Source organism: Salvelinus sp. IW2-2015, unplaced genomic scaffold, assembly GCF_002910315.2.
Source record: "Salvelinus sp. IW2-2015 unplaced genomic scaffold, ASM291031v2 Un_scaffold1058, whole genome shotgun sequence".
NCBI lineage: Eukaryota > Metazoa > Chordata > Actinopteri > Salmoniformes > Salmonidae > Salvelinus > Salvelinus sp. IW2-2015.
Genome location: NW_019942711.1, coordinates 120995 through 142685, shown reverse-complemented (window position 1 = coordinate 142685; position 21691 = coordinate 120995). Strand labels below are relative to the sequence as shown.

The window sequence follows — 21691 nt, the reverse complement described above, 5'->3', positions numbered from 1 at the left end:
TGCTTTCTGACTTTCAGGAAGGAAACACATCTGGGGAATAATGTAAAGAAAGAACAAGCAAAAAGAGGAATTAGAGTGAAGGAGGGGGAGCGGGCCAAAAATAGTCAACCTCCTCTTAGGCCTCGCCAATATCCCCAGCCCACCACACGGTGTTAGTCAGCAGACCCCTCCCTCAGTGGATGACTAAACCACCGAACCCCCAGCCATGAACCTTACTTCCTCCCAGGTCTCATACTCTTTCTCTGGGTTATTCAGGTTGCGACCCCCTCTCACTAACCAAACATACACACACCCCTGAAGTGTTCCCCACAGGGGTCGGGTAGTGGGGAGTGTGGGAGGGAGAGCAGGTAAATATGTGTCAAAACCATTTCCACAAAAGAACACGTAAACCCAGTACTATAGTGTTGTAGCCTACCTATAAGGGAACATTTGATTCGTTAACAAACTGGCAGGTACACATATTCTTATAAAATATAGTTTTTTATTATTATCGTGAATATCCCTCAATAAATACCATAGGGTTATTGTATTATACTTCAATGATGTATACATTATATACCATCTAAACACATTTTTTGAGACTATATTGGTAGATGGTGGGTGGGCAGAGATGTAGTCTATAACAGACAACATGTGCAGTCATTTACACAGAACATTGGCTCTGGTGGTTTGACAAATATGGTGAAGCCGCATGTAAGACTGAGTTTACTATTCAGTAGTGACCAAACAAAGTTTATGGGCAGGTCTGGCTGGGAGACATACAGTGCCTTGCAAAAGTATTCATCCCCCTTGGCGTTTTTCCTATTTTGTTGCATTACAACCTGTAATTTAAATAGATTTTTATTTGGATTTCATGTAATGGACATACACAAAATAGTCCAAATTGGTGAAGTGAAAAAAATAACTTAAAAAAATAAAAATAAAAAAAATAAAAAACTTAAAAGTGGTGCTTGCATATGTATTCACCCCCTTTGCTATGAAGCCCCTAAATAAGATCTGGTGCAACCAATTACCTTCAGAAGTCACATAATTAGTTAAATAAAGTCCACCTGTGTGCAATCTAAGTGTCACATGATCTGTCACATGATCTATATATGTGTGTATACACCTGTTCTATATACACCTGTTCTGAAAGGCCCCAGAGTCTGCAATACCACCAAGCAAGCAGAATTAGTAGTCGCCAACAGGCATGTGGGAGACTCCCAAAACATATGGAAGAAGGTACTCTGGTTAGATGAGACTAAAATTGAGCTTTTTGGCCATCAAGGAAAACAATGTCTGGCGCAAACCCAACACCTCTCATTACCCTGAGAACACCATCCCCACAGTYAAGCATGGTGGTGGCAGCATCATGCTGTGGGGGTGTTTTTCATCTGTAGGGACTGGGAAACTGGTCAGAATTGAAGGAATGATGGATGGTGCTAAATACAGGGAAATTCTTGAGAAAACCTGTTTCAGTATTCCAGAGATTTGAAACTGGGACGGGGGTTCACCTTCCAGCAGGACAATGACCCTAAGCATACTGCTAAAACAACACTCGAGTGGTTTAAGGTGAAACATTTAAAAATCTTGGAATGGCCTAGTCAAAGCCCAGACCTCAATCCAATTGAGAATCTGTGGTATGATTTAAAGATTGCTGTACACCAACGGAACCCATCCAACTTGAAGGAGCTGGAGCAGTTTTGCCTGGAAGAATGGGCAAAATTCCCAGTGGCTAGATGTGCCAAGCTTATAGAGACATACCCCAAGAGACTTGCAGCTGTAATTGCTGTAAAAGGTGGCTGAATAGTTATGCATSCTCAAGTTTTCCGTTTTTTTGTCTTATTTCTTGTTTGTTTCACACACAAAAAAAAATTTGCATCTTCAAAGTGGTAGGCATGTTGTAGAAATCAAATGATACAAGCCCCCCCAAAATACATTTTAATTCCAGGTTGTAAGGCAACAAAATAGGAAAAATGCCAAGTGGGTGAATAATTTTGCAAGCCACTGTAGGAAGTGAAACAGACATGTCACACAGGTAGGCGTTCTAGGAGAGCAGGTAGCTTACAGTGGGTGGGCCAGGGAGGAAACCTGACTTGTTGGGCCTGCCAGAGCAAACAGGAAGTTGGCAAATACATCAGGTTGAACTGTGAGTATTGGAGCAAGAAGGGAGAGGTGTAAACAGGGAGATAGAGTACTTAGGAAAATAAGCGTGTCTGCATGTTGACACAGGGAGGCCCTCACATTGAGCTGATAAAGCACATTTTCTCAGGAGACAGATCAATGTGAGAGCTATGCATATGCCTAGAATAGATGGCCTCGATATATCAGCACTTAGGCACAGGGAATTAAGACACTGGAATAATTTTGAAACCATTGGGCAAATTGCTGTGATACATTATGTGTCTTGCTTTACAGCCACTAGATAAACACATTTTGACAAAGTGAGATTTTATTTTTTAAATATGTCAACTGGAGGGAATGGTGTTTTCTATTTTAATTGCTAAACATAATTGATTTATGTACTTGTTCTGCTAGGCTAGCTACATGATCAGTTTTGCTCGGACTCGAGACACCTTCACTCCTCAGTTCTGTGTCATTTTGTCAACTTGAGCCATCTACTGTTCTTTTGTGGAACATTTTCGAACAAATAAATGTTTTAATTCCAAAAACCATGCTAAAGGTTTTCGAAACATACCCAACATAACGCCCACAAATTATCTCTACAATACTCTCTGTTTTGAGCAACATACAGGCGAGCAAACAACAAAGACAGTACAGTATGAAGGCAGAAACTGCTTCTCCAATATAATTCCCTATAATCACGCTTGTAGGCGATGTCATGGCGACGTTGGCTAGTTGGTGCCGCGTTCAAGTGCTTGTCGGGACTAGGAAACTCGGAAATGTCCAACCTCCTAACTGATTATAGTTATACACGTGTCGCATTCAACGATTCTATATGTTGGAAATATCGGAGTTGCCCTGTTCCAATTAGCATTAGCATGTGAACGCGGCAACTGCTCATGCACAAAAACACGTAATCGGGTGTAATGGTTGTCTCGCGCCAAGCTGCGCATGTGCAATAACGAAAAACGTGTCAGTTTATCACTTTCACGAGGTTGGAGTAATAACATGTTCAAATACTTAGTACATTGTCTCGAATCTATGTTGTGCCTTACGATTTCGATAAAATTAACAACTAAGGAAGAATTTGTCACTTCTCTCATTGACTTCTCAAACGCCAAACCCCGGCCTCGTCTCCTTCGCAAGCTTTCCGGAAGTCTCGCGATGTTGCGTGCGTCTCTGGGTTTAGAAACTCTGTGACAACAACACATGAAAATACAGTCATCTGTTGCCATGACAATGTTGTTAATACGGAGGCTCACCGGGATGGTTAATAGCGCTAAAACGCGAAAGTTAAGCTAACTAACAGGAGGCCAAGGTTTGTTGACGTAATAGTCCAAGCTAAAAACAAATTTGAAGCTGAAAGTCTCGATTGCTAGTGTGCTAACTGCAGAGTATCGGTTAGACAAACCAAAATGAGTCTGGATAAAGCAAAGCTATGCGATTCGTTACTAAATTGGGTAAGTTTTACAAAGTTAAATATGAATGCCAAGTTGGATAACTGGGATATCTTGCTAGCCAGACTGAGTCGTCATCCAAAGCGACCTCTCGCTAGCAGTGAAATGTGGCGAAATGAGGTGTTTTTACAAGTAATGTAGCTAGGCATTTTATCGTTAATAGTGCCTTGAACCAGCTCAAATAGAAATAACATCATTAATTAGCTGTCACTGTCAAATAAAGCTAACTAACTAGCTAGCTAAATTATTTTGATGGTCTACTGTCGACATCAGAAATGTACTTGTTGGACAAGCTCAAGTTTCCAGCCAGCAACTGAGTTAGCCACCATCTAATGCAATCAGTACAAAGGTCTAGCCAAGCCCCAGCAAGCCAGTGTCACTCTCCTAGCTAGCCTCTGAGTACCATTGAGATGGTACATAGTTGAAAAACTCAGCAATGAACCCTCCAAATATAGGTTGTTTAGGCTATATTAAAATTGGCTAGAAATGTGGAATGATCTCTTAACTTGCATTACAAACAACTTGCCATTTACGTAGCTAGCTGAGGTCTATCATTTAGTGGTTAGCAAACACTTTAGCTGTACAGTACATAAGTAGAATGGCTTTCCAGCACTTCTAGACGGCACAATCAATCAAATGTATTTTTAATAAAGCCCGTTTTTTATCAACAGTTGTCAAAGTTCTTAATAGATACCCATCCTAAAACAGCAAGCAATTTGCCCAACGTGTTGGCAGTAGCATTTGCATTGTTCCTCTTCTCGATCAGTTGATTTCAAATTGATTGTCATGTCAAGTTGAATAAATGACACACTAACACATTTTCTTCTCATTCCTCATGTCCAACCCTTCCAGCTACAGACATTTCAGGTGCCCTCATGCACCAGTAAGCAGGACCTGACGAGCGGAGTGGCTATTGCACACGTTCTACACAGGATGTAAGGGCACAACGTTTTTTTTGTGTGTTTTGAGGTTGGTGGTGGGTTAACACAAAGAGTAGACACCAGCAAAGCTTAGGAAAACTGGGAGATGTATGCTGTCTTCACATGCTAGTCGGAACTAGGAAACTCAGAAATGTCCGACTTGCTGATTCGATAAACGTGGCACGTGTATAACTGCAACCAGTTAGCAAGTTGGACATTTCTGAATTTCCTAGTTCTGACTAGCATGTGAACGCGGCAAAAGGTCCTTACTTGCAGATCCCATTACCCTGTCACATTGGCAAATGGCAATAGTAAGAGATTTGTGGAGTCGTTCAATCCCAGTCATTCTCAATTCACAGACCGATTTGATTATCATTTGCACACTGACATTTTGTTTTGGGCCTTTAACTACTTTGAATAGAACCTGATTAGAGCAAATTCAATCATCTATTCAAAAGCCTTTTTGTAAAGTTAGTTGATGGGCTGTTAGTCTGTTTTATTTCTATTCCTACGCTTGATAGGGAATAGGTCTATATTTCTCAAGGCCTGGGTCTGGCAGATAGTGCCCAGGTGGGATTTTGTGCAAGGGCCTGTCCATTTTAGGGTACTGTCTGTCCAAGCCAAATTACCTTCATACCTCATCTGCTGTAGTATTTGTGTGCCTTTCTGTCCACGCACACACACACACACACACACACAGAAATGTATCTGTTTTTGTGTCCAACTGGAAACAAGCAGTGCTTTTATCTAAAGGTTAGTTGAATTGGGTAATGGCAATTCTATGATGTCTTTTTTATATAATAACTCAAGCAAGTTTCCAATGATTGCTTGCTTGTTGTGACATTCATTGAGTGTCACATATTAGGGAGTTTGCGGTTTCCAGTTTAGAAATACTCTGCCCTGTGGCTTCCTGTGTATTGTATGTCCCTAGAATATGTCTTGTTAAGTGTGTCATCTCGTTAACAGAGACCCCTCCTGGTTTAATGAGGCATGGCTGGGCAGGATCAAGGAGGAGAGTGAGGCCAACTGGCGCCTCAAGGTGCAGTATGAGACAGAAGGATATGACACAGTGCCTCTAGGTTGTCACCTAGGCAACCTAGAGTGACCACTGGCCTCACTGTTTAAAGATGGTGTATTTTCACCAAGGCAAAGATGCCTGTATTCTCCAGCTCAGATTTATTTAATTTTCCTCCAGGTCAGCAACCTGAAGAAGATTCTTCAGAGCATGCTTGAGTATTACCATGATGTGAGTAAAGGCTTTTCCTCATTAAAGATCAGAAGGAAGGAAGGGATGGATGGTATATGCATGTTTCCTGCATTTCTTTTAAGAGATCAATCTCCTCCAGTTGTTCCTCAGTGTTTGCACATGTCTTAGTCCATTTGAAATGTCATTGCTCAATGCATACAGTTGAAGTCAAAAGTTTACATACACTTAGGTTGGAGTCATTAACTTGTTTTTCAACCACTCCACAAATTTCTTGTTAACAAACTATAGTTTTGGCAAGTCGGTTAGGACATCTACTTTGTGCATGACACAAGTAATTTTCCCAACAATTATTTACAGACAGATTATTTCACTTTTAATTCACTGTATCACAATTTCAGTGGGTCAGAAGTTTACATGCACTAAGTTGACTGTGCCTTTAAACAGCTTGGAAAATTCCAGAAAATCATGTCATGGCTTTAGAAGCTTCTGATAGGCTAATTGATGTAATTGGAGGTGTACCTGTGGATGTATTTCAAGGCCTACCTTCAAACTCAGTGCCTCTTTGCTTGACATCATGGTAAAATAAAAGGAACTCAGCCACAATTGTAGACCTCCACAAGTCTGGTTCATCTTTGGGAGCAATTTCCAAATGCCTGAAGGTACCACGTTCATCTGTACAAACAATAGTACGCAAGTATAAACACCATGGAACCACGCAGCTGTCATACCTCTCAGGAAGGAGACGTGTTCTGTCTCCTAGAGATGAACGTACTTTGGTGCGAAAAGTGCAAATAAATCCCAGAACAACAACAAAGGACCTTGTGAGAATGCAGGAGAAAACAGGTACAAAGTATCTATATCCACAGTAAAATGAGTCCTATATCGACACAACCTGAAAGGCCACTCAGCAAGGAAGAAGCCACTGCTCCAAAACCGTCATAAAAAAAGCCTGACTACGGTTTGCAACTGCACATGGGGACAAAGAGTGTACTTTTTGGAGAAATTTCCTCTGGTCTGATGAAACAAAAATAGAACAGTTTGGCCATAATGACCATCGTTATGTTTGGAGAAAAAAGGGGGATGCTTGCAAGCTGAAGAACACCATCCCAACTGTGAAGCATGCAGCACATCTCAAGACAGTCAGGAAGTTAAAGCTTGGTRGCAAATGGGTCTTCCAAATGGACAATGACCCCAAGCATGCTTCCAAAGTTGTGGCAAAATGGCTTAAGGACAACAAAGTCAAGGTATTTGAGTGGCCAACACAAAGCCCTGACCTCAATCCTATAGAACATTTGTGGGCAGAACTGAAAAAGTGTGTGTGTGTGCAAGGAGGCCTACAAACCTGACTCAGTTACACCAGCTCTGTCAAGAGGAATAGGCCAAAATTCACCCAACTTATTGTGGGAAGCTAGTGGAAGGCTACCCAAAACGTTTGACCCAAGTTAAACAATTTAAAGGCAATGCTACCAAATACTAATTGAGTGTATGTAAACTTCTGACCCACTGGGAATGTGATGAAAGGTATAAAAGCTGAAATAAATCATTCTCTCTCCTATTATTCTGACATTTCACATTCTTAAAATAAAGTGGTGATCCTAACTGACCCAAGACAGGGAATTTTTACTGGGATTAAATGTCAGGAATTGTGAAKAACTGAGTTTAAATGAACTTGGCTAAAGTGTATGTAAACTTCTGACTTCAACTGTATATTTTCTCACAATTCCCCATTGTCTCCATCCCTCCATGAACAGGTGCTTGGCCACCAGGTAGCAGACGAGCACCTGCCAGACATCAATCTGATTGGGGAGTTTGGAGATGTGACTGAACTTGGAAAGCTGGTGCAGTTGGTGCTTGGCTGTGCTGTCAGCTGTGAGAAGAAGCAAGGTGAGCTAGCTGGGCTAGAGGAGGCCATGCTGGGTAACAGGAAGTCACCTATGGAGAAAATGRAGGATTTAATGATTATCACGAGTTGATAAACTGAGCATTCACTGGTTCATTCCTACAAAGCCTAACTCTGTACTGTATACAGATTATGATAAAACAGAGTTTTAAAAGACAATGTGATCCTCAGATGAACAAGCTAGTGGGTTTGATGTGAATGCAGGAGAAACTGTTGCACTGTGTGTAAAGCAGTGTGTTTGAAGTGTTTTGAGTGTCTGGCTGTCAGATGTGGATGTGATATTCAGTGGACTCCTCCTCCATGTTTTTTTTCTCATAGAGCAAATCCAGCAGATAATGACCCTGGAGGAGTCTGTCCAGCATGTTGTCATGACAGCCATACAGGAGGTGAGAGATCAGTATTTTGGATATTATCCTCTTTGTAGATCAGTCTGTCCTCTTGTGAGATTGCACCTACAAGCACAATTCTTTGCTCCCCGAAACCTTTATCTATTTAACAGCATTATACACTATAAAACAGGCAATAGCTCACTTGTCCTGATTACCTCTATATTGACAATGGGTTTCACCATGTGATCTGTCTTTCTGGAGTTTGAACCAGCAATTGACTGTGTTGTTGTGGTGTAGCTCCTAGCTAAAGAGCCAACTGTTCCAGGAAGTCCTGAGACCTACGGGGACTTTGACTACCAGGTGGGACCCGCTCTCTTCGTACTCTGCTTCTCTGAATACATTTAAACTTTCACTCCCCTGCAAGTTGGTTTTATCGCTATTCTTCAATTGCCGTCTCATTTACATGTCTTTCGTGGTATATCTCTCTCGTTCTCTACCTCCCACTGTGCTGTCTATAACCTCCCTTGTGCTTCTCTCCGTGTCTGCAGTCCAGGAAGTATTATTTTCTCAGTGAGGAGGTGGAGGCYAAGGAGGATCTGGGCCAGCGCTGTCTGGACCTGGAGCACCAGGTGGGCAGAGAGGACTGTTTGTTAGTTAGCATGTTGAGTGTGTATCTGCAGCTCTTTGCCATGAGTGAAGTGACCCTATTTATTCGCTTGGCTGAGGATTGTTGTCCAGTTTGACTGATTCCCCCTGATGGTTTGTTGTGTAAACGGTGCATAGAGAGTGATAGAGGAATCGTCTTTGTATCTGTCCCATTTTGGCTTCTGTGCACGGGCAGCGCCATTGAGGCCATCGCCATCTTGATCAGTGGAGGCTGGTGGGAGGAGCTTTAGGAGGACAGGCTCATTGTAATGGCTGTTATGGAATTAAAGGAACGGAGTCAAACATGTGGTTTCCATATTATTGATGCCGTTCCATTTATTCCATTTCAGCCATTACAATGAGCCTGTCCTCCTATAGCTCCTCCCACCAGCCTCCACTGATTTTGAAGTAGTATATTTTCTTCTATTACTGAGTTGGTAAACAAACTGAAAGGGTGCATACTGCCACCTGGAGTGTGTTGTTTGAACAGGTATAAAGCTAAGGTTGGCGATGTACTGCCACCTGCAGTTATGGAATGTTTGTTCACAAATAATTCATTGGCTGATCCCTCCTGATGTCCTGGATGGAATTATGTGATCCTTCCTTAACCAATAGGAAGCCACACCCAGTTGACTACTTCAAAATGGTGAAAGTTCTCAATGGCATGCTAAAATGGGCTTTTGGGTACTAGAATCCTCTATTATTTTCTATGAAACAGTGCCAACTGTGCTGCTAATGCTGCCTCTGATTAGGCAATGTCATTGGGTACAAAGACTTAAGTCATTGATCCCCAATAATTACATTGTATAGTATTTAGGATTAGAAGGCAATTACCACGGTTATGTGTAAAGCATATTTCTTAGTGTGTAACATTCAACACATTAAGAAATTCTCAGTAGTTTATGTAGTTCTTTACTTTCTCCCTGGTATGATGCTAAAGCAAGCCATTTGTCCTTAAAGTTCAGTGTAGAGTTTTGCTGTGCTCAAACTGGAAAGATGTRCAACAGGTAAGTAATAGACGCCCCCTTTTTAATATTGGCATGCCTGCTTGCCTAACCCACATAAACATATTCAGGGTGGACATTTTACCCTAAACCACCAACCAACATTCTTGTCCATGATAACCCCAAGGATAGTTCATTTTTCATCAAGCCTCACTAGCTTGAATCCTTAATCAACATCCCTTTCTGAGCCCACTCTCCAGTCTCTCCACTTTGTAACTGTTAGTCAGACTGACTCKGACATCTGMTTTTCTATTCACCTCCTTGAGYGGTAATGCTAACAACTYCTCCATTGAGAAAGTGGCCCASCTGARMGAGAACATAGCAGACCAGCTGACTAACTGCTTTGARGTTTGTGCATGTGAAGTTACCACCAACCCTCATGGAAAAACATTGCATGTTTTGCAAGCAATGTACAGTGTCTGTTGCTGGATATGTGAGTGTGGCTCTTTTTTCTTTAGCACTTGTGGAGTGTCTTATTTGTGTTCAGCATTTTCATGAGTTAATTAGTTTTTTGGAGGTGTTCTGTATTTTGAAGTGTCCTTTTTCTGTGCTCAGCACTTTCTATGACTCAATGTGTGAGTGTTTATTCATTTGTCTCTAGGTCTCCTCCCTCTCTAGCCTTGGTTACATGCCACTTTGTCTGGTTCTCTCTCTGCCTCTCCACCCCTGACTGTCTGTGTGTGTGTTTGGTCCTCAGTTGGCAGCCGTCCTGGAGGAGAAGTCGTCCCTGCAGGTGGAGACACAGTCCCTGAGGGAGAAGCTCAGCCTCAGTGACCCACAGGATGCTTCCACCACCATCACTGGCAAGAAGCTGCTGCTGCTGCAGAGCCAGATGGAGCAGCTACAGGAGGAGAACTACAGGTCAGAGTCATACCCTCAACATAGACTTCCAAACTAAATGCATTGTACTCTTTTGATACAATTAATTGATCATTTTCTGTTTGCCCCCTGTTTGTGACACAGACTAGAGAACAGCCGAGATGACATGCGTGTGCGAGGGGAGATTCTGGAGCGTGACGTTTTGGACCTCACTCACCGTAACGATGAACTGACCAGCCTCGCCCAGGAGGCCCAGACTCTCAAAGATGAGATGGACATCCTCCGGTGAGCCCAGGGGGAGAGCAGCCTCTCACTAGTCTGTGGCCTCCTATCCTTCTCTCCTTTCCTGCCCCGTCCTCAAAACGGTTTCCCCATCTCACCCTCTCCCCTCCCACAGGCATTCGTCTGACCGGGTGAGCCGGCTGGAGGCGCTGGTAGAGACGTACAAGCGTAAGCTGGAGGACCTGGGGGACCTGCGCAGACAGGTGCGACTGCTGGAGGAGCGCAACACTGTCTACATGCAGCGCACATGTGAGCTGGAGGAGGAGCTGCGCAGGGCCAACTCAGTCCGCACCCAGCTGGACACCTACAAGAGACAGGTGGGCAGAGAGGGCTAGAGAATGGCGGAGGGTTAACAAAGGTGTGGAGATGAATGTGTGTATGACATAAGGTGCTATGACCTCTCTTCAGACCCTGAATGTGTTTGCCTCCCTGCTGTCAGGTCCATGAGCTTCACACCAAGCATTRGTCAGAGGCACTGAAGGCTGAGAAGTGGCAGTTTGAGTACAAGAACCTTCAGGATAAGTATGACGCCCTGCTTAAGGAGAAAGAGGTGAGAGAGGATGGCCCGGGACAACTCCTCTCCAGGCTAAGATGTATTACAAGGGCATGATGTCAAAGTGGATGTGGATTTAAACTCTCTGWWATTCTGAGGCAGTCACTTTGAACACTTCTAGTAGGATCAGATTGAGTGGTCTAATCCCCACGTTATCCCAATGTGTTTTCCAGCGTTTGATCTCAGAGCGAGACACACTGCGAGAAACCAATGATGAGCTCAGGTGTGCACAGGTCCAACAGAAGGGCCTCAATCAACCAGGTGAGTCCAATGGACACAGCTAACATCTGTTTTTCTAAATGACAAGATGGTAGAGGGGGGTTGTTTGACCTTTTGTGGCAGTTGATAAGACGACTGTTAAAACAAATGTGATATATTTTCCCCTTGCATCTTGGCTCTCTCTCTCTCCCCTTCAGGTGGTTTATGTGAGGACTCTGGCACAGTGGGAAACCTGGCCTCTGAGATGATGCCCACAGAGTTCAAGTATGTATGTGTGTGAGAGCTTCATCTGTTAGGTGTTATCTATCTGACCTATCAATAGACATACAGTGGTGTCAGAATTCAATTGCTCATTTTCAACTGTAGGCTTGGGCGGTACCGGGGTATTTAGAAATGTTTTTTTTTAACTACAATTCAGTTGAGCCAGTCACATGGTATATTTGTTTACTAAGAGCATGTGACGTCCACTGTCGAGCAGTGCAAGAGCTGATCAAGTTACACTTGAAATTCACTACTGTTTGCCAGCTAAATATATCTATACGTTAACTATCTTAATGCCAAATACATTTTCTCCAGCTATGCATTTTGTTTGCTAACCTGCTAGCTATAGGTGGCTAGCTTGCAAGATCAAGCTTCTTGGTTACAGCAGAGACAATCAATCCCCTCCTAGATTAAGTGTGAGTAGCCTTTTGAGATAGTTCTATAACTTTGAGCTGAGTTCTGTCTTTGCTTTTAGTTTATGTTCGCTTGCGCTTGTTAGCATTTAGCTAACGTCCGCTATGGGAATTCGCTAGTACTTTGATAGCATTTGTAAGTGTTTGAACAGAAATGATGCCCTTTGTGTGCACTGCCGTAAACCCGGTATGGTTCAGGAACGATATGGAAATCTGGATCCACCCAAACATAGTGTTCAGCTGTGATAAAAGGTCTTATTCCTCAGCCACACTATTTTTAGAACCAGAATGTGCCATTGGCTCCATGAATAGAATGGCTTCCAGTCAGATGGCACTGCTGTTAAATTGGCTGAGGCGGCGTTGAATACTTCTGTTGGTGTGTAGTGTACAGACCTTTGCCTCTCTGCCCCACTTTCCTGCCTTCTCTCTTTGACCTCATCCCTTCTGCTTCCTCCACAGGGAGACGGTGGTGCGTCTGCAGAGTGAGAACAAGATGCTGTGTGTCCAGGAGGAGAGCAACAGACAGAGACTGGTGGAGGTACAGGGTCAGCTGGAGGAGTCTCAACGCAGCCAGAACACCCTGGAGACACAAAACAGGTGTGTGTGTGTGTGTGTAGGCATGCATAAAATATATGTTCTATAAGAATACCACTGCAGTGTTTTTAGTTATGCACATTGTGATTTGATTGTATGTATCAAGGTCAGTCAGTGACGATGTTAGTCACAGTATATATTGCCAGAGTTTCTGTTTGAGTTTCACATTTGGCTAAACGGAGGAGCGATCTAGCTAAATGTCAGCTCACCCTCTGGTCTGTGTGTTGTTGTGTGGGCCGAAGCGGAGGATGGACAGCAATGGGCCAGATGGTCCCCCGGCTGTCCGTACAGCGTGTGTGTGTGGGCAGTTTTTCTGAGTGGATCATGTGTGACGATGGGTCCAGAGTGTGGGAGGCAGGCAGCCATCTTCAGCAGCAGGAGGAGAGCATCCCGAGCTGTGAAGTATGGCTGAAGTGGCTCAGTCTTTCCCTAATGAACCACAACACACAGAGAGGGGAGGGGGTGGGCGGGACACCGCTAGAATGGACTAATGCAGCAGCTGATGTGACATTGTATACATCGCCAGCCTCTCCCACCACTCATCAAAACCAGCTTAATCAAATTTCCTCATTCTTTCTTCTTTTCCCCTTCTCTCCCTCTTACTTTTCTTATTTGTTCTCTCTCTCATCCTTCCAGGTTGAACCAGCAGCAGATCTCTGAGCTGCGGTCCCAGGTGGAGGATCTCCAGAAGGCTCTACAGGAGCAGGGAAGCAAGGCTGAGGATGTGAGTGGAGAGATAGACCCTCCTCATTCACCCCTCCTCCTCTAACATCCTCTTACTCCTGTTACCTTGTCCATACCAATCACTGAGTGGACCCAGTCTTCTCCAATCAGAGACAGTATACTGAAAATGAATAGGAATGGAAAGTACCAATCTCTCTTAATCGGTTGACCATCTATTGGTCTTAGTGTTTTTTGTTGTTTTTAATCATTTGTTATTTTGGTGTCATTATAACTGGAAATTAGACCTAGACCTCAGTATAGTCCTTGAGGACTGTTGTAGATTGTATCCTTCTCTCCCCTTCGTTGACTGCCTGCCTGTGACTGCTCTCTGAGATTTTGTGTGTGAACTTAAACCCTTGTTTGCTGTGTTGATTCACCATTAACGCCTACCCCTCTGTCTCTCCGCCTGCCCCCACCGACTGACATTCGGCCAATCAGGCCATCGTAAGTACGGCCCATCCCTGCCTGGACTCTGATTTTACTTTGACTACTTCAGTTGTGTATTATGCTTATTATTTGTGTCTCTGTCTGTCTGACAGAAGTCTGTTTCTCAGTAGTTTGTGTGTTGACTGACTTTCTTCCTCCCCATTCAGTCCTCCATGCTGAAGAAGAAGCTTGAGGAGCACCTGTGAGTACTATTATCACTGTTGCTTGCACACTGCACCTGTGAAGGGAGTATTATTACCGCTCTGTAGATTCTTGCACGTCCGGCTCCTCCATGCTTTTCCTCTGTCCTCGTCTCAGGGAGAAGCTCCATGAGGCCCACTCAGACCTGCAGAAGAAGAGGGAGGTCATTGATGACCTGGAGCCCAAAGCGGACGGCAACAGTAAGCAGCCTCTTATTTCCTGCCCTTGGGAGCAGTGCTATCAAATAGTATCATCTAAGAGCACTTTCAAGCTCTGAAAATGCCATTAATATTTCCTCTTCAACCTCCCTCCTGTCAGTGGCGAAGAAGATTGATGAGCTGCAGGAGATCCTGAAGAAGAAGGATGAGGACATGAAGCTGATGGAGGAGCGCTACAAGCGCTACGTGGAGAAGGCCAGGACGGTCAGTCAACACTGCCTGACACTAAACTCATCCATACAGCACAACGGTGCTTGGCCGCCGCCTTAAATCTGAGTTGCAGATATCGTCAAAGATTGACATGCACATCGTGACATAGTTGAGAATTTCCGCACCAAGTATGTGTGTGTGTTTGTGTTCGTTGTGCAGGTGATCAAGACTCTGGACCCCAAGCAGCCGCCTCTGACTGTGTCTCCTGATGTTCAGGCCCTCAAGAACCAGTTGACTGAGCGAGACCGGAAGATCCAGCACCTGGAGGTAAGAGCCACTCTACATTGACTGACGAGATGCAGATGAGTGGTGCATTGTCTGACCCTCCATATGCATGAACAACTCCTCTGTGTGCAGCATGACTATGAGAAGAGCAGGTCCAGACATGACCAGGAGGAGCAACTCATCATAAGTGCCTGGTACAATATGGTGAGTAAGTAAACCGCTCCGTATGTGCCTAATCTACATAGTATTAGAGCAGTTGGCATGATATGTGCTGCAATGACTTGTATAATGGTCTTGTTTTTTTTGGTATGGCTCTCTTTCCCTTTCTCCCTCGCCAGGGTATGGCCCTGCATCAGAAGGTGGTGGGAGAGCGGTCGGGTCCTTCCAACCAGGCCCAGTCCTTTTTGGCCCAGCAGAGGCAGTCCACCCATGCCAGGAGAGGCCTCGCAGCCCGCCACCAGCCCAGATAAGACATATCAACTCTGGGGGAGGATGTGGAGATGAGGCAAAACATGGTCGATATCTTAGTGTTCACTACTTCCGTACTCCTACTCTCACTGCTCTGCCTTTACTTCTCCTCTTGATGTTTTGTGAAGGTTGCTGCTGCCCCCTGCTGGGCATCTCTGTTACAGGATTTTCTGGAGCGTCAGCGATGCAGAGCTACTTACTGCACCTTCAAGTGCATTCAAAGCTGCCAGGACTCATTTGAACAAAGATGAGAAATGGGTCTAAATGAGAGCTGGAATGAAGGAACATGAAGTGGATAGAAAGAAGCTGAGCGACTAATCCTTAGTCATGGAATTCTTAGACAATGTTTATCATTCAGTCCCTCCATTTCTTTCAAGCCCTCTTTTTAGCTACAATGTATTTGATGTTTTCTTAAGGTTTAGATTGAGAATAATGCTTTGGAAGGCCACAATGATGATAGAGAGGGAAAGGGATGATTTCTGCTGTCAATAGGGTAGGGGTCTTTACCTTCCCCCCTACTACTACTTTTATATATTTTCACCCTTATTGTCCAGCCCACTATCAGGCTAAATAGATATTATCCTCTTACTATGACATGGAAACACTAATAAGAGAGACCTATGGGTTGAGATCATGGTGAATTTGTGTGAATTGTATTAATTTGTGCCCAAGTCATTTGGAGATTCTGGCTTGTGCTGTGTCTCTGACACTTTTAAATGTACATGGTGAGAGAAACTGGTGAAGCGCTAGAACAGGGGTGTCGTCCGGATCCAGATGTTTTGCGGGGGGGCTAACTCGATATACTTTTACAATGACAAAAACCAAGTTTGAAACTGTAGAAATGGTAATGGACCTACATTCATACAGTTTATTGACTGTGTCCAGATCACTAATAATCATCAAAATGACAGTCAGGGTGCATCACTTTTTGCCAATTTTGATGGTGAGGAAATGTTGTTGAAGACTGAATGTGGACCCCGGGGCAAAATGAGTTTGGCACCCCTGATCTAGAAGAGCTCAATGTCTTTGATATGAGAGGAACACATTTTCTCTGCACACATAGTCATGACCTCTTCTATTTCTGTGAATGTGTTTTAGACTTTTCTTTCACCTGTATCATCTATTTGTTTTCTCCTTTGTAATGAGTTGTTTGGTTAGTTATAGTTTGAAGAGCAGGAAGAATAGCTTTCTAGTCATAAAAAAAAAGGTTTATTTTTAAATGAACCTCAGCATTTAATGTAGTTGTGTTAGTCTGTATAATAATGTTCAGCAAGGGTACACAGTGTACTAAAAAGCACTTCCTCCCTTTTGATAATGGTTCATTTCCTTGTGAAAGACTAGAAAAATGTCCATGACTCTGTTAACCTATCTATTTTGAAGGACTTTAGAGTATGGTGTTCACATGTAATGGCAGATGCTCTGAAAGACTAGCAGATATGGGTCTTCTTTTGTCATTGTCATTTTACTGGAAGTATTTGCACAGACTATTGAACAATCTTTTGTTTCAAGCTGTAATATGGGAATTTACTCTTTGAATGATTGACTAGATTTCCTGATGGACTACATTTAGTTATTTTTTTAACTTTAATTTTTCCCCTCTAAAGAGTGAAACAGGGTGTTTTAAGAATTATGATTGGTTGCACACACCACTTTAGACTGATGTGAATGTAGGAAACGCTGGTGCTTGTGAGAACCAGAATGTGGGGTTATTGATTCACATAGTTAATTGATATGTGGGGGAAAACTGGCCACACTGGATGTTGTTACTGTGTAATCCTGAAGGGAAGTAAGGTTTCAAGATGGCAATGGTATGTAGCTTTTCTCTCATTCTCAGCAGAAGCACTCAACTATAGATGCTTCTGTTCGCTGACACTGGAACTTACCTAGCCAATGAACAGACAATTTGTACTCTTTTTGTCATATTTACAACTGAATTTATGTACGTTCTTACCTATAATTTTCTCAAGATGAACCTGTGAAGGGCAACACTATTGTTGAACACTACATATATCTGATTACTTTGACAGTATCTGTGTAAACATGGAACTTCTCTTTGGTACCCAAACTGTGACTTGTACCTAACCTTCTGTAAGTGTGTAACTAACTATCTGAGCAATGTTATTTACCAGGCTATGAAACCACAACTGTGTCTACATTTAACTTCACTTAGTGTTTTACTCTTTAAGTAGATGTGTTTATTTGGTATTGAATCAGGAAGTAAGGCTTTTAATTTCAAAGTAGTAAATCAACATTCCAACTGAACTGCTATGTTCTAGCACAGATATGTCCTGTACAATTCAACCTGTCCTTTCTGTGACTGGAAATCCCTATTCAAATATACTGTCCAATTGCAGTATAACTTGGTGACACTGTCCATTAGCAATATATTACAATTGACATTTACCAGCACAAAATGAACATGCAGTTAAAGGACTTAAACTCTACTGAACAAAAATATAAACGCAACATGTGAAGTGTTGGTTTCATGAGCTGAAATAAAAGATCCCATAAATGTACCATACGCACAAAAAGCATATCTCTCAAATGTTGTGCACAAATTTGTTGACATTTTTGTTAGTAAATATTTATTCTGTGCCATGACAATCCATCCACCTGACAGGTGTGGCATATCAAGAAGCTGATTAAAGTGCATGATCATTACAAAGGTGCGCCTTGTCCTAGGGACAAGAAAAGGCAACTACAATGTACAGTTCTGTGACAACACAATGCCATAGCTGTCTCAAGTTTTGAGGGAGTGTGCAATTTGGCATGCTTACTGCAGGAATGTCCTACAGAGCTTTTGCCAGAGAATTGAATGTTCATTTTTTTACCAATGTTTTAGAGAATTTGGCAGTATGTCCAACAGGTCTCACAACCGGTGTCGTGTGGGTGAGCGGTTTACTGATGTCAACGTTGTGAACAGAGTTCCCTGTGGTGCGGTTATGCTATGGGCAGGCATAAGCTACGGACCATGAACACAATTGCATTTTATCGATGGCAATTTGAATTGTCGTGCCATTCATCCACCGCCATCACCTCATGTTTCAGCATGATAATGCACGTCCCCACGTTGCAAGGATCTGTACACAATTCCTGGAAGCTGAACATGTKCCAGTTCTTCCAMGGCCTGCATACTCACCAAACATGTAACCCATTGAGCATGTTTGGATGCTCTGGATCGACGTGTACGACAGGGTGTTCCAGTTCCCGCCAATATCCAGCAACGTCACACATGTCCATTAGCAATATACAGTATGAGTCAGTGTTTCCTCTCCCTCACTCTTAGGTGGTCATTTCATTCCGTCTATTTTGTGATGGTAAAACCCTATTCAAATATATTGGCAATGGACACTGTCCAATTGCAGTATAACATGTTGAAACTTGCAATATATGTGTAATGGACATATCACAATGGGCATTTACCATCACTAATTGGACATGCTGTTACATTGCTGACACGCCGACTCGTTGAACTCAGGACGGCCTAGCAGTGCTAGTGTTTCCTCTCCCTTGCTTGTTGGTGTTGATTTCAGCCTGTCAATTTGGCGATGGTAAATCACTGCTTAAATATATTGGAAATGGACAGTGTCTGTTGGACATATGATATGCCAGTACCAACATTTGCAGTATAAAATGTTGGCACTGGCAATATACACTACATGACAAACTGTGGACACCTGCTCTTCAAACATCTCATTCCAAAATCATGTGCATTAATATGGACTTGGTACCCCTTTGCTATAACAGCCTCCACTCTTCTAGGAAGGCTTTTCACTAGATGTTGGAACATTTGCTGCATGGATTGGCTTCCATTCAGCCACAAGAGCATTAGTGAGGGTGGGAGATTAGGCCTGGCTCGCAGTCTGCGTTCCAATTCATCCCAAAGGTGTTCGATGGGGTTGAGGTCAGCCAGGTTCTTCCACACTGATCTCAACAAACCATTTCTGTATGGACCTCACTTTGTGCACAGGGGCATTGTCATGCTGTAACAGAAAAGGGCCTTCCACAAACTTGGAAGCACAGGATCTTCTAGAATGTCATTGTATGCTGTAGCGTTAAGATTTCCCTTCACTGGAACTCAGGGGCCTAGCCCGAACCAGGAAAAACAGCCCAGGACCATTATTCCTCTTCCACCAAACTGTACAGTTAGCACTATGCATTGGGGCAGGCCGTTCTCCTGGTATCCGCGAAACCCAGATTCAGCCGTCTTAGACTTGTTGGAAAGGTGGCGTCCTATGACAGTGCCACGTTGAAAGTCCCTGAGCACTTCCGTTAGGCCATTCTACTGCCAATGTTTGTCTATGGAGATTTCATGGCTATGTGCTTGATTTTATAAATCTGTCAGCAATGGGTGTGGCTGAAATAGACGAATCCACTAATTTGAAGGGGTGTCCACATACTTTTGTGCATATATAGCACAGGTGAAACACCTTCCTTCTAATGAGATGACCAACCAGCACAGGTGTAATACAGACTAACTAACAAGGTGACACCAATCAATGCGCCCCACTTGCTAACGTCCGACCTCTAAATATAAAATGGAAAAACCAAATCCTGTAACACTGGTGATATTGTTACTCTCAACAACAACAAAAAACTGTGTCCGTTTTTTTAATGTAATGTGTAGTATCTGTGTAGGCTGAATTTGTTATATATTCTTATGTTTGTCATTTTTCTGCATAACATCCTACTCTTCCCAACAGCAGAAATATATGTTGGTAGGTCAAGGCTATGTATGTGCACATGGAAGTCAGTGATTTATGTTTACTATAGTTTAATGAGGCAATACAAATGTGATGTGACTAAAATGAAAGGACATTTGGTTGACAAAAATGGCCCACTATTTTCATCATTTTGAAAATAACTACGCTAAATTATTATTCAACTGACAAAAATGTGACTAAGACTTAAGGATATTTTAGTCATAATGACGAAGACTAGATTACATGTGGGATGAATTGGTATGCCGACTGCGAGCCAGGCATAATCGCCCAACATCAGTGCCTGACCTCACTAAGGCTCTTGTGGCTGAATAGAAGCAAATCCCTACAGCAATGTTCCAACATCTAGTGGAAAGCCTTCCCAGAAGAGTGGAGGCTGTTCWATCAAATGGGGGACCAACTCCATATAAAGGCCTATAATTTTGGAATGAGATATTCTACAAGCAGGTGTCCACATACTTTTGGTCATGTAGTGTACATCTTGAACAACGTTATTAGGTGGTGAAAGCATGAAAAGGATATTTTATATGACAATAGAACCAGATAGGTAGTCCGACCAGATAGCTAGGTCCGGCCAGCCAGATAGGTCCGGCCAGGTGGACTGTCTAATCCAGTCTGGCCGGCCGACTGTTACAAAATAAATTCCAGCCGGATAGCTAGGAACGGTCAGCCAGATTGGACCAGTCGGTCGGATTGGACCAGCTGGCCGACTGGTACTAGATAGCTAAGTATCTAGTACCAGCTATCTGGCTTGACGGACCTACCTGGCTGGCCGGCCGGACCTACCGTGCAAATGTAACCGATGTGAAATGGCTAGCTAGGTAGCGGTGGTGCGCGCTAGCAACCTTTCAGTCGGTGACGTCACTTGCTCTGAAACCTTGAAGTAGTGGTTCCCCTTGCTCTGCAAGGGCCGCGGACTTTGTGGAGCGATGGGTAACGACGCTTCGTGGGTGACTGTTGTTGATGTGTGCAGAGGGTCCCTGGTTCGTGGTCGGGGCGAGGGGACGCCATAAAGTTATGCTGTTACATTGGTGCCGTGACCCGGATCACTGGTTGCTGCGGAAAAGGAGGAGGTCGAAAGGGGGGTGAGTGTAACGGATGTGAAATGGCTAGCTAGTTAGCGGTGTTGCGCGCTAATAGCGTTTCAATCGGTTACGTCACTCGCTTTGAGACCTTGAAGTAGTGGTTCCCCTTGCTCTGCAAGGGCCGCGGCTTTTGTGGAGCGATGGGTAACGATGCTTCGTGGATGTCAGTTGTTGATGTGTGCAGAGGGTCCCTGGTTCGCGCCCGGGTATGGGCGCGAACTAAGACACTGTAACCATTTGCTGAAGTGTCAGGCAAAAGCAAAACATCCTCCTAAATGAAGGACTCGACACTTTTTTGTAACTCAAGCATGCATGGTGTGAAGGGGTTTGTGTTTTTATTTTTATATCTGTCTTTTTCTTTATATATATTTTTAATCAGTGCATAGAGGGTTATATAAAAATAAAGGTGAAGGACAAGTTTGTAGTCCAGTCTATTCTAGTATTTTGCACTACAAATAAAATGGGGACACCTGTATTTGAAAAAGCCAGTGATGAGGATATTGTTTTTGAAAATTGGCCTCCAGTACGGTAGATGACGACACATGCATTAATTTACTAGGCTAACTGATGATTGACGTGACTGAGGTGAAGAGCTTTTTGAGTTCAAGCGACATGGATACAGTAACCATATGAACAGTTTGCTACTATAGCGTATGGAGGAGCAGAAAGATCGTGGAGATGTGGATATTGACAGCGAGGAAGAAGGAA

At 43.4% G+C, this 21691-nt stretch overlaps 1 protein-coding gene across 3 annotated transcripts; it reads left to right on the top strand.

Annotated features, from left to right (window-relative positions):
• Positions 1 to 3279: 3279 nt before the first annotated feature.
• LOC112069612 (protein Hook homolog 2) lies at positions 3280 to 17693 on the top strand. 3 transcript variants are annotated; one of them, XM_070438623.1, is made up of 22 exons: positions 3280 to 3421; positions 4413 to 4495; positions 5447 to 5519; positions 5676 to 5726; positions 7439 to 7571; positions 7906 to 7973; positions 8214 to 8276; positions 8465 to 8545; positions 10263 to 10426; positions 10529 to 10669; positions 10782 to 10983; positions 11106 to 11216; positions 11393 to 11480; positions 11636 to 11702; positions 12572 to 12709; positions 13343 to 13430; positions 14023 to 14057; positions 14174 to 14256; positions 14375 to 14478; positions 14644 to 14751; positions 14842 to 14917; positions 15048 to 17693. In XM_070438623.1, exons 4-22 carry the CDS (start codon positions 5706 to 5708, stop codon positions 15416 to 15418), a joined length of 2142 nt encoding a protein of 713 aa, XP_070294724.1. In that variant the 5' UTR covers positions 3280 to 3421; positions 4413 to 4495; positions 5447 to 5519; positions 5676 to 5705; the 3' UTR covers positions 15419 to 17693. The 3 variants fall into 3 exon arrangements, with proteins under 3 accessions (XP_070294724.1, XP_070294723.1, XP_023992734.1); XM_070438622.1 differs by having other exon boundaries at positions 3280 to 3563; XM_024136966.2 differs by having other exon boundaries at positions 3281 to 3563; positions 14842 to 14913; positions 15048 to 15275.
• Positions 17694 to 21691: the final 3998 nt, after the last annotated feature.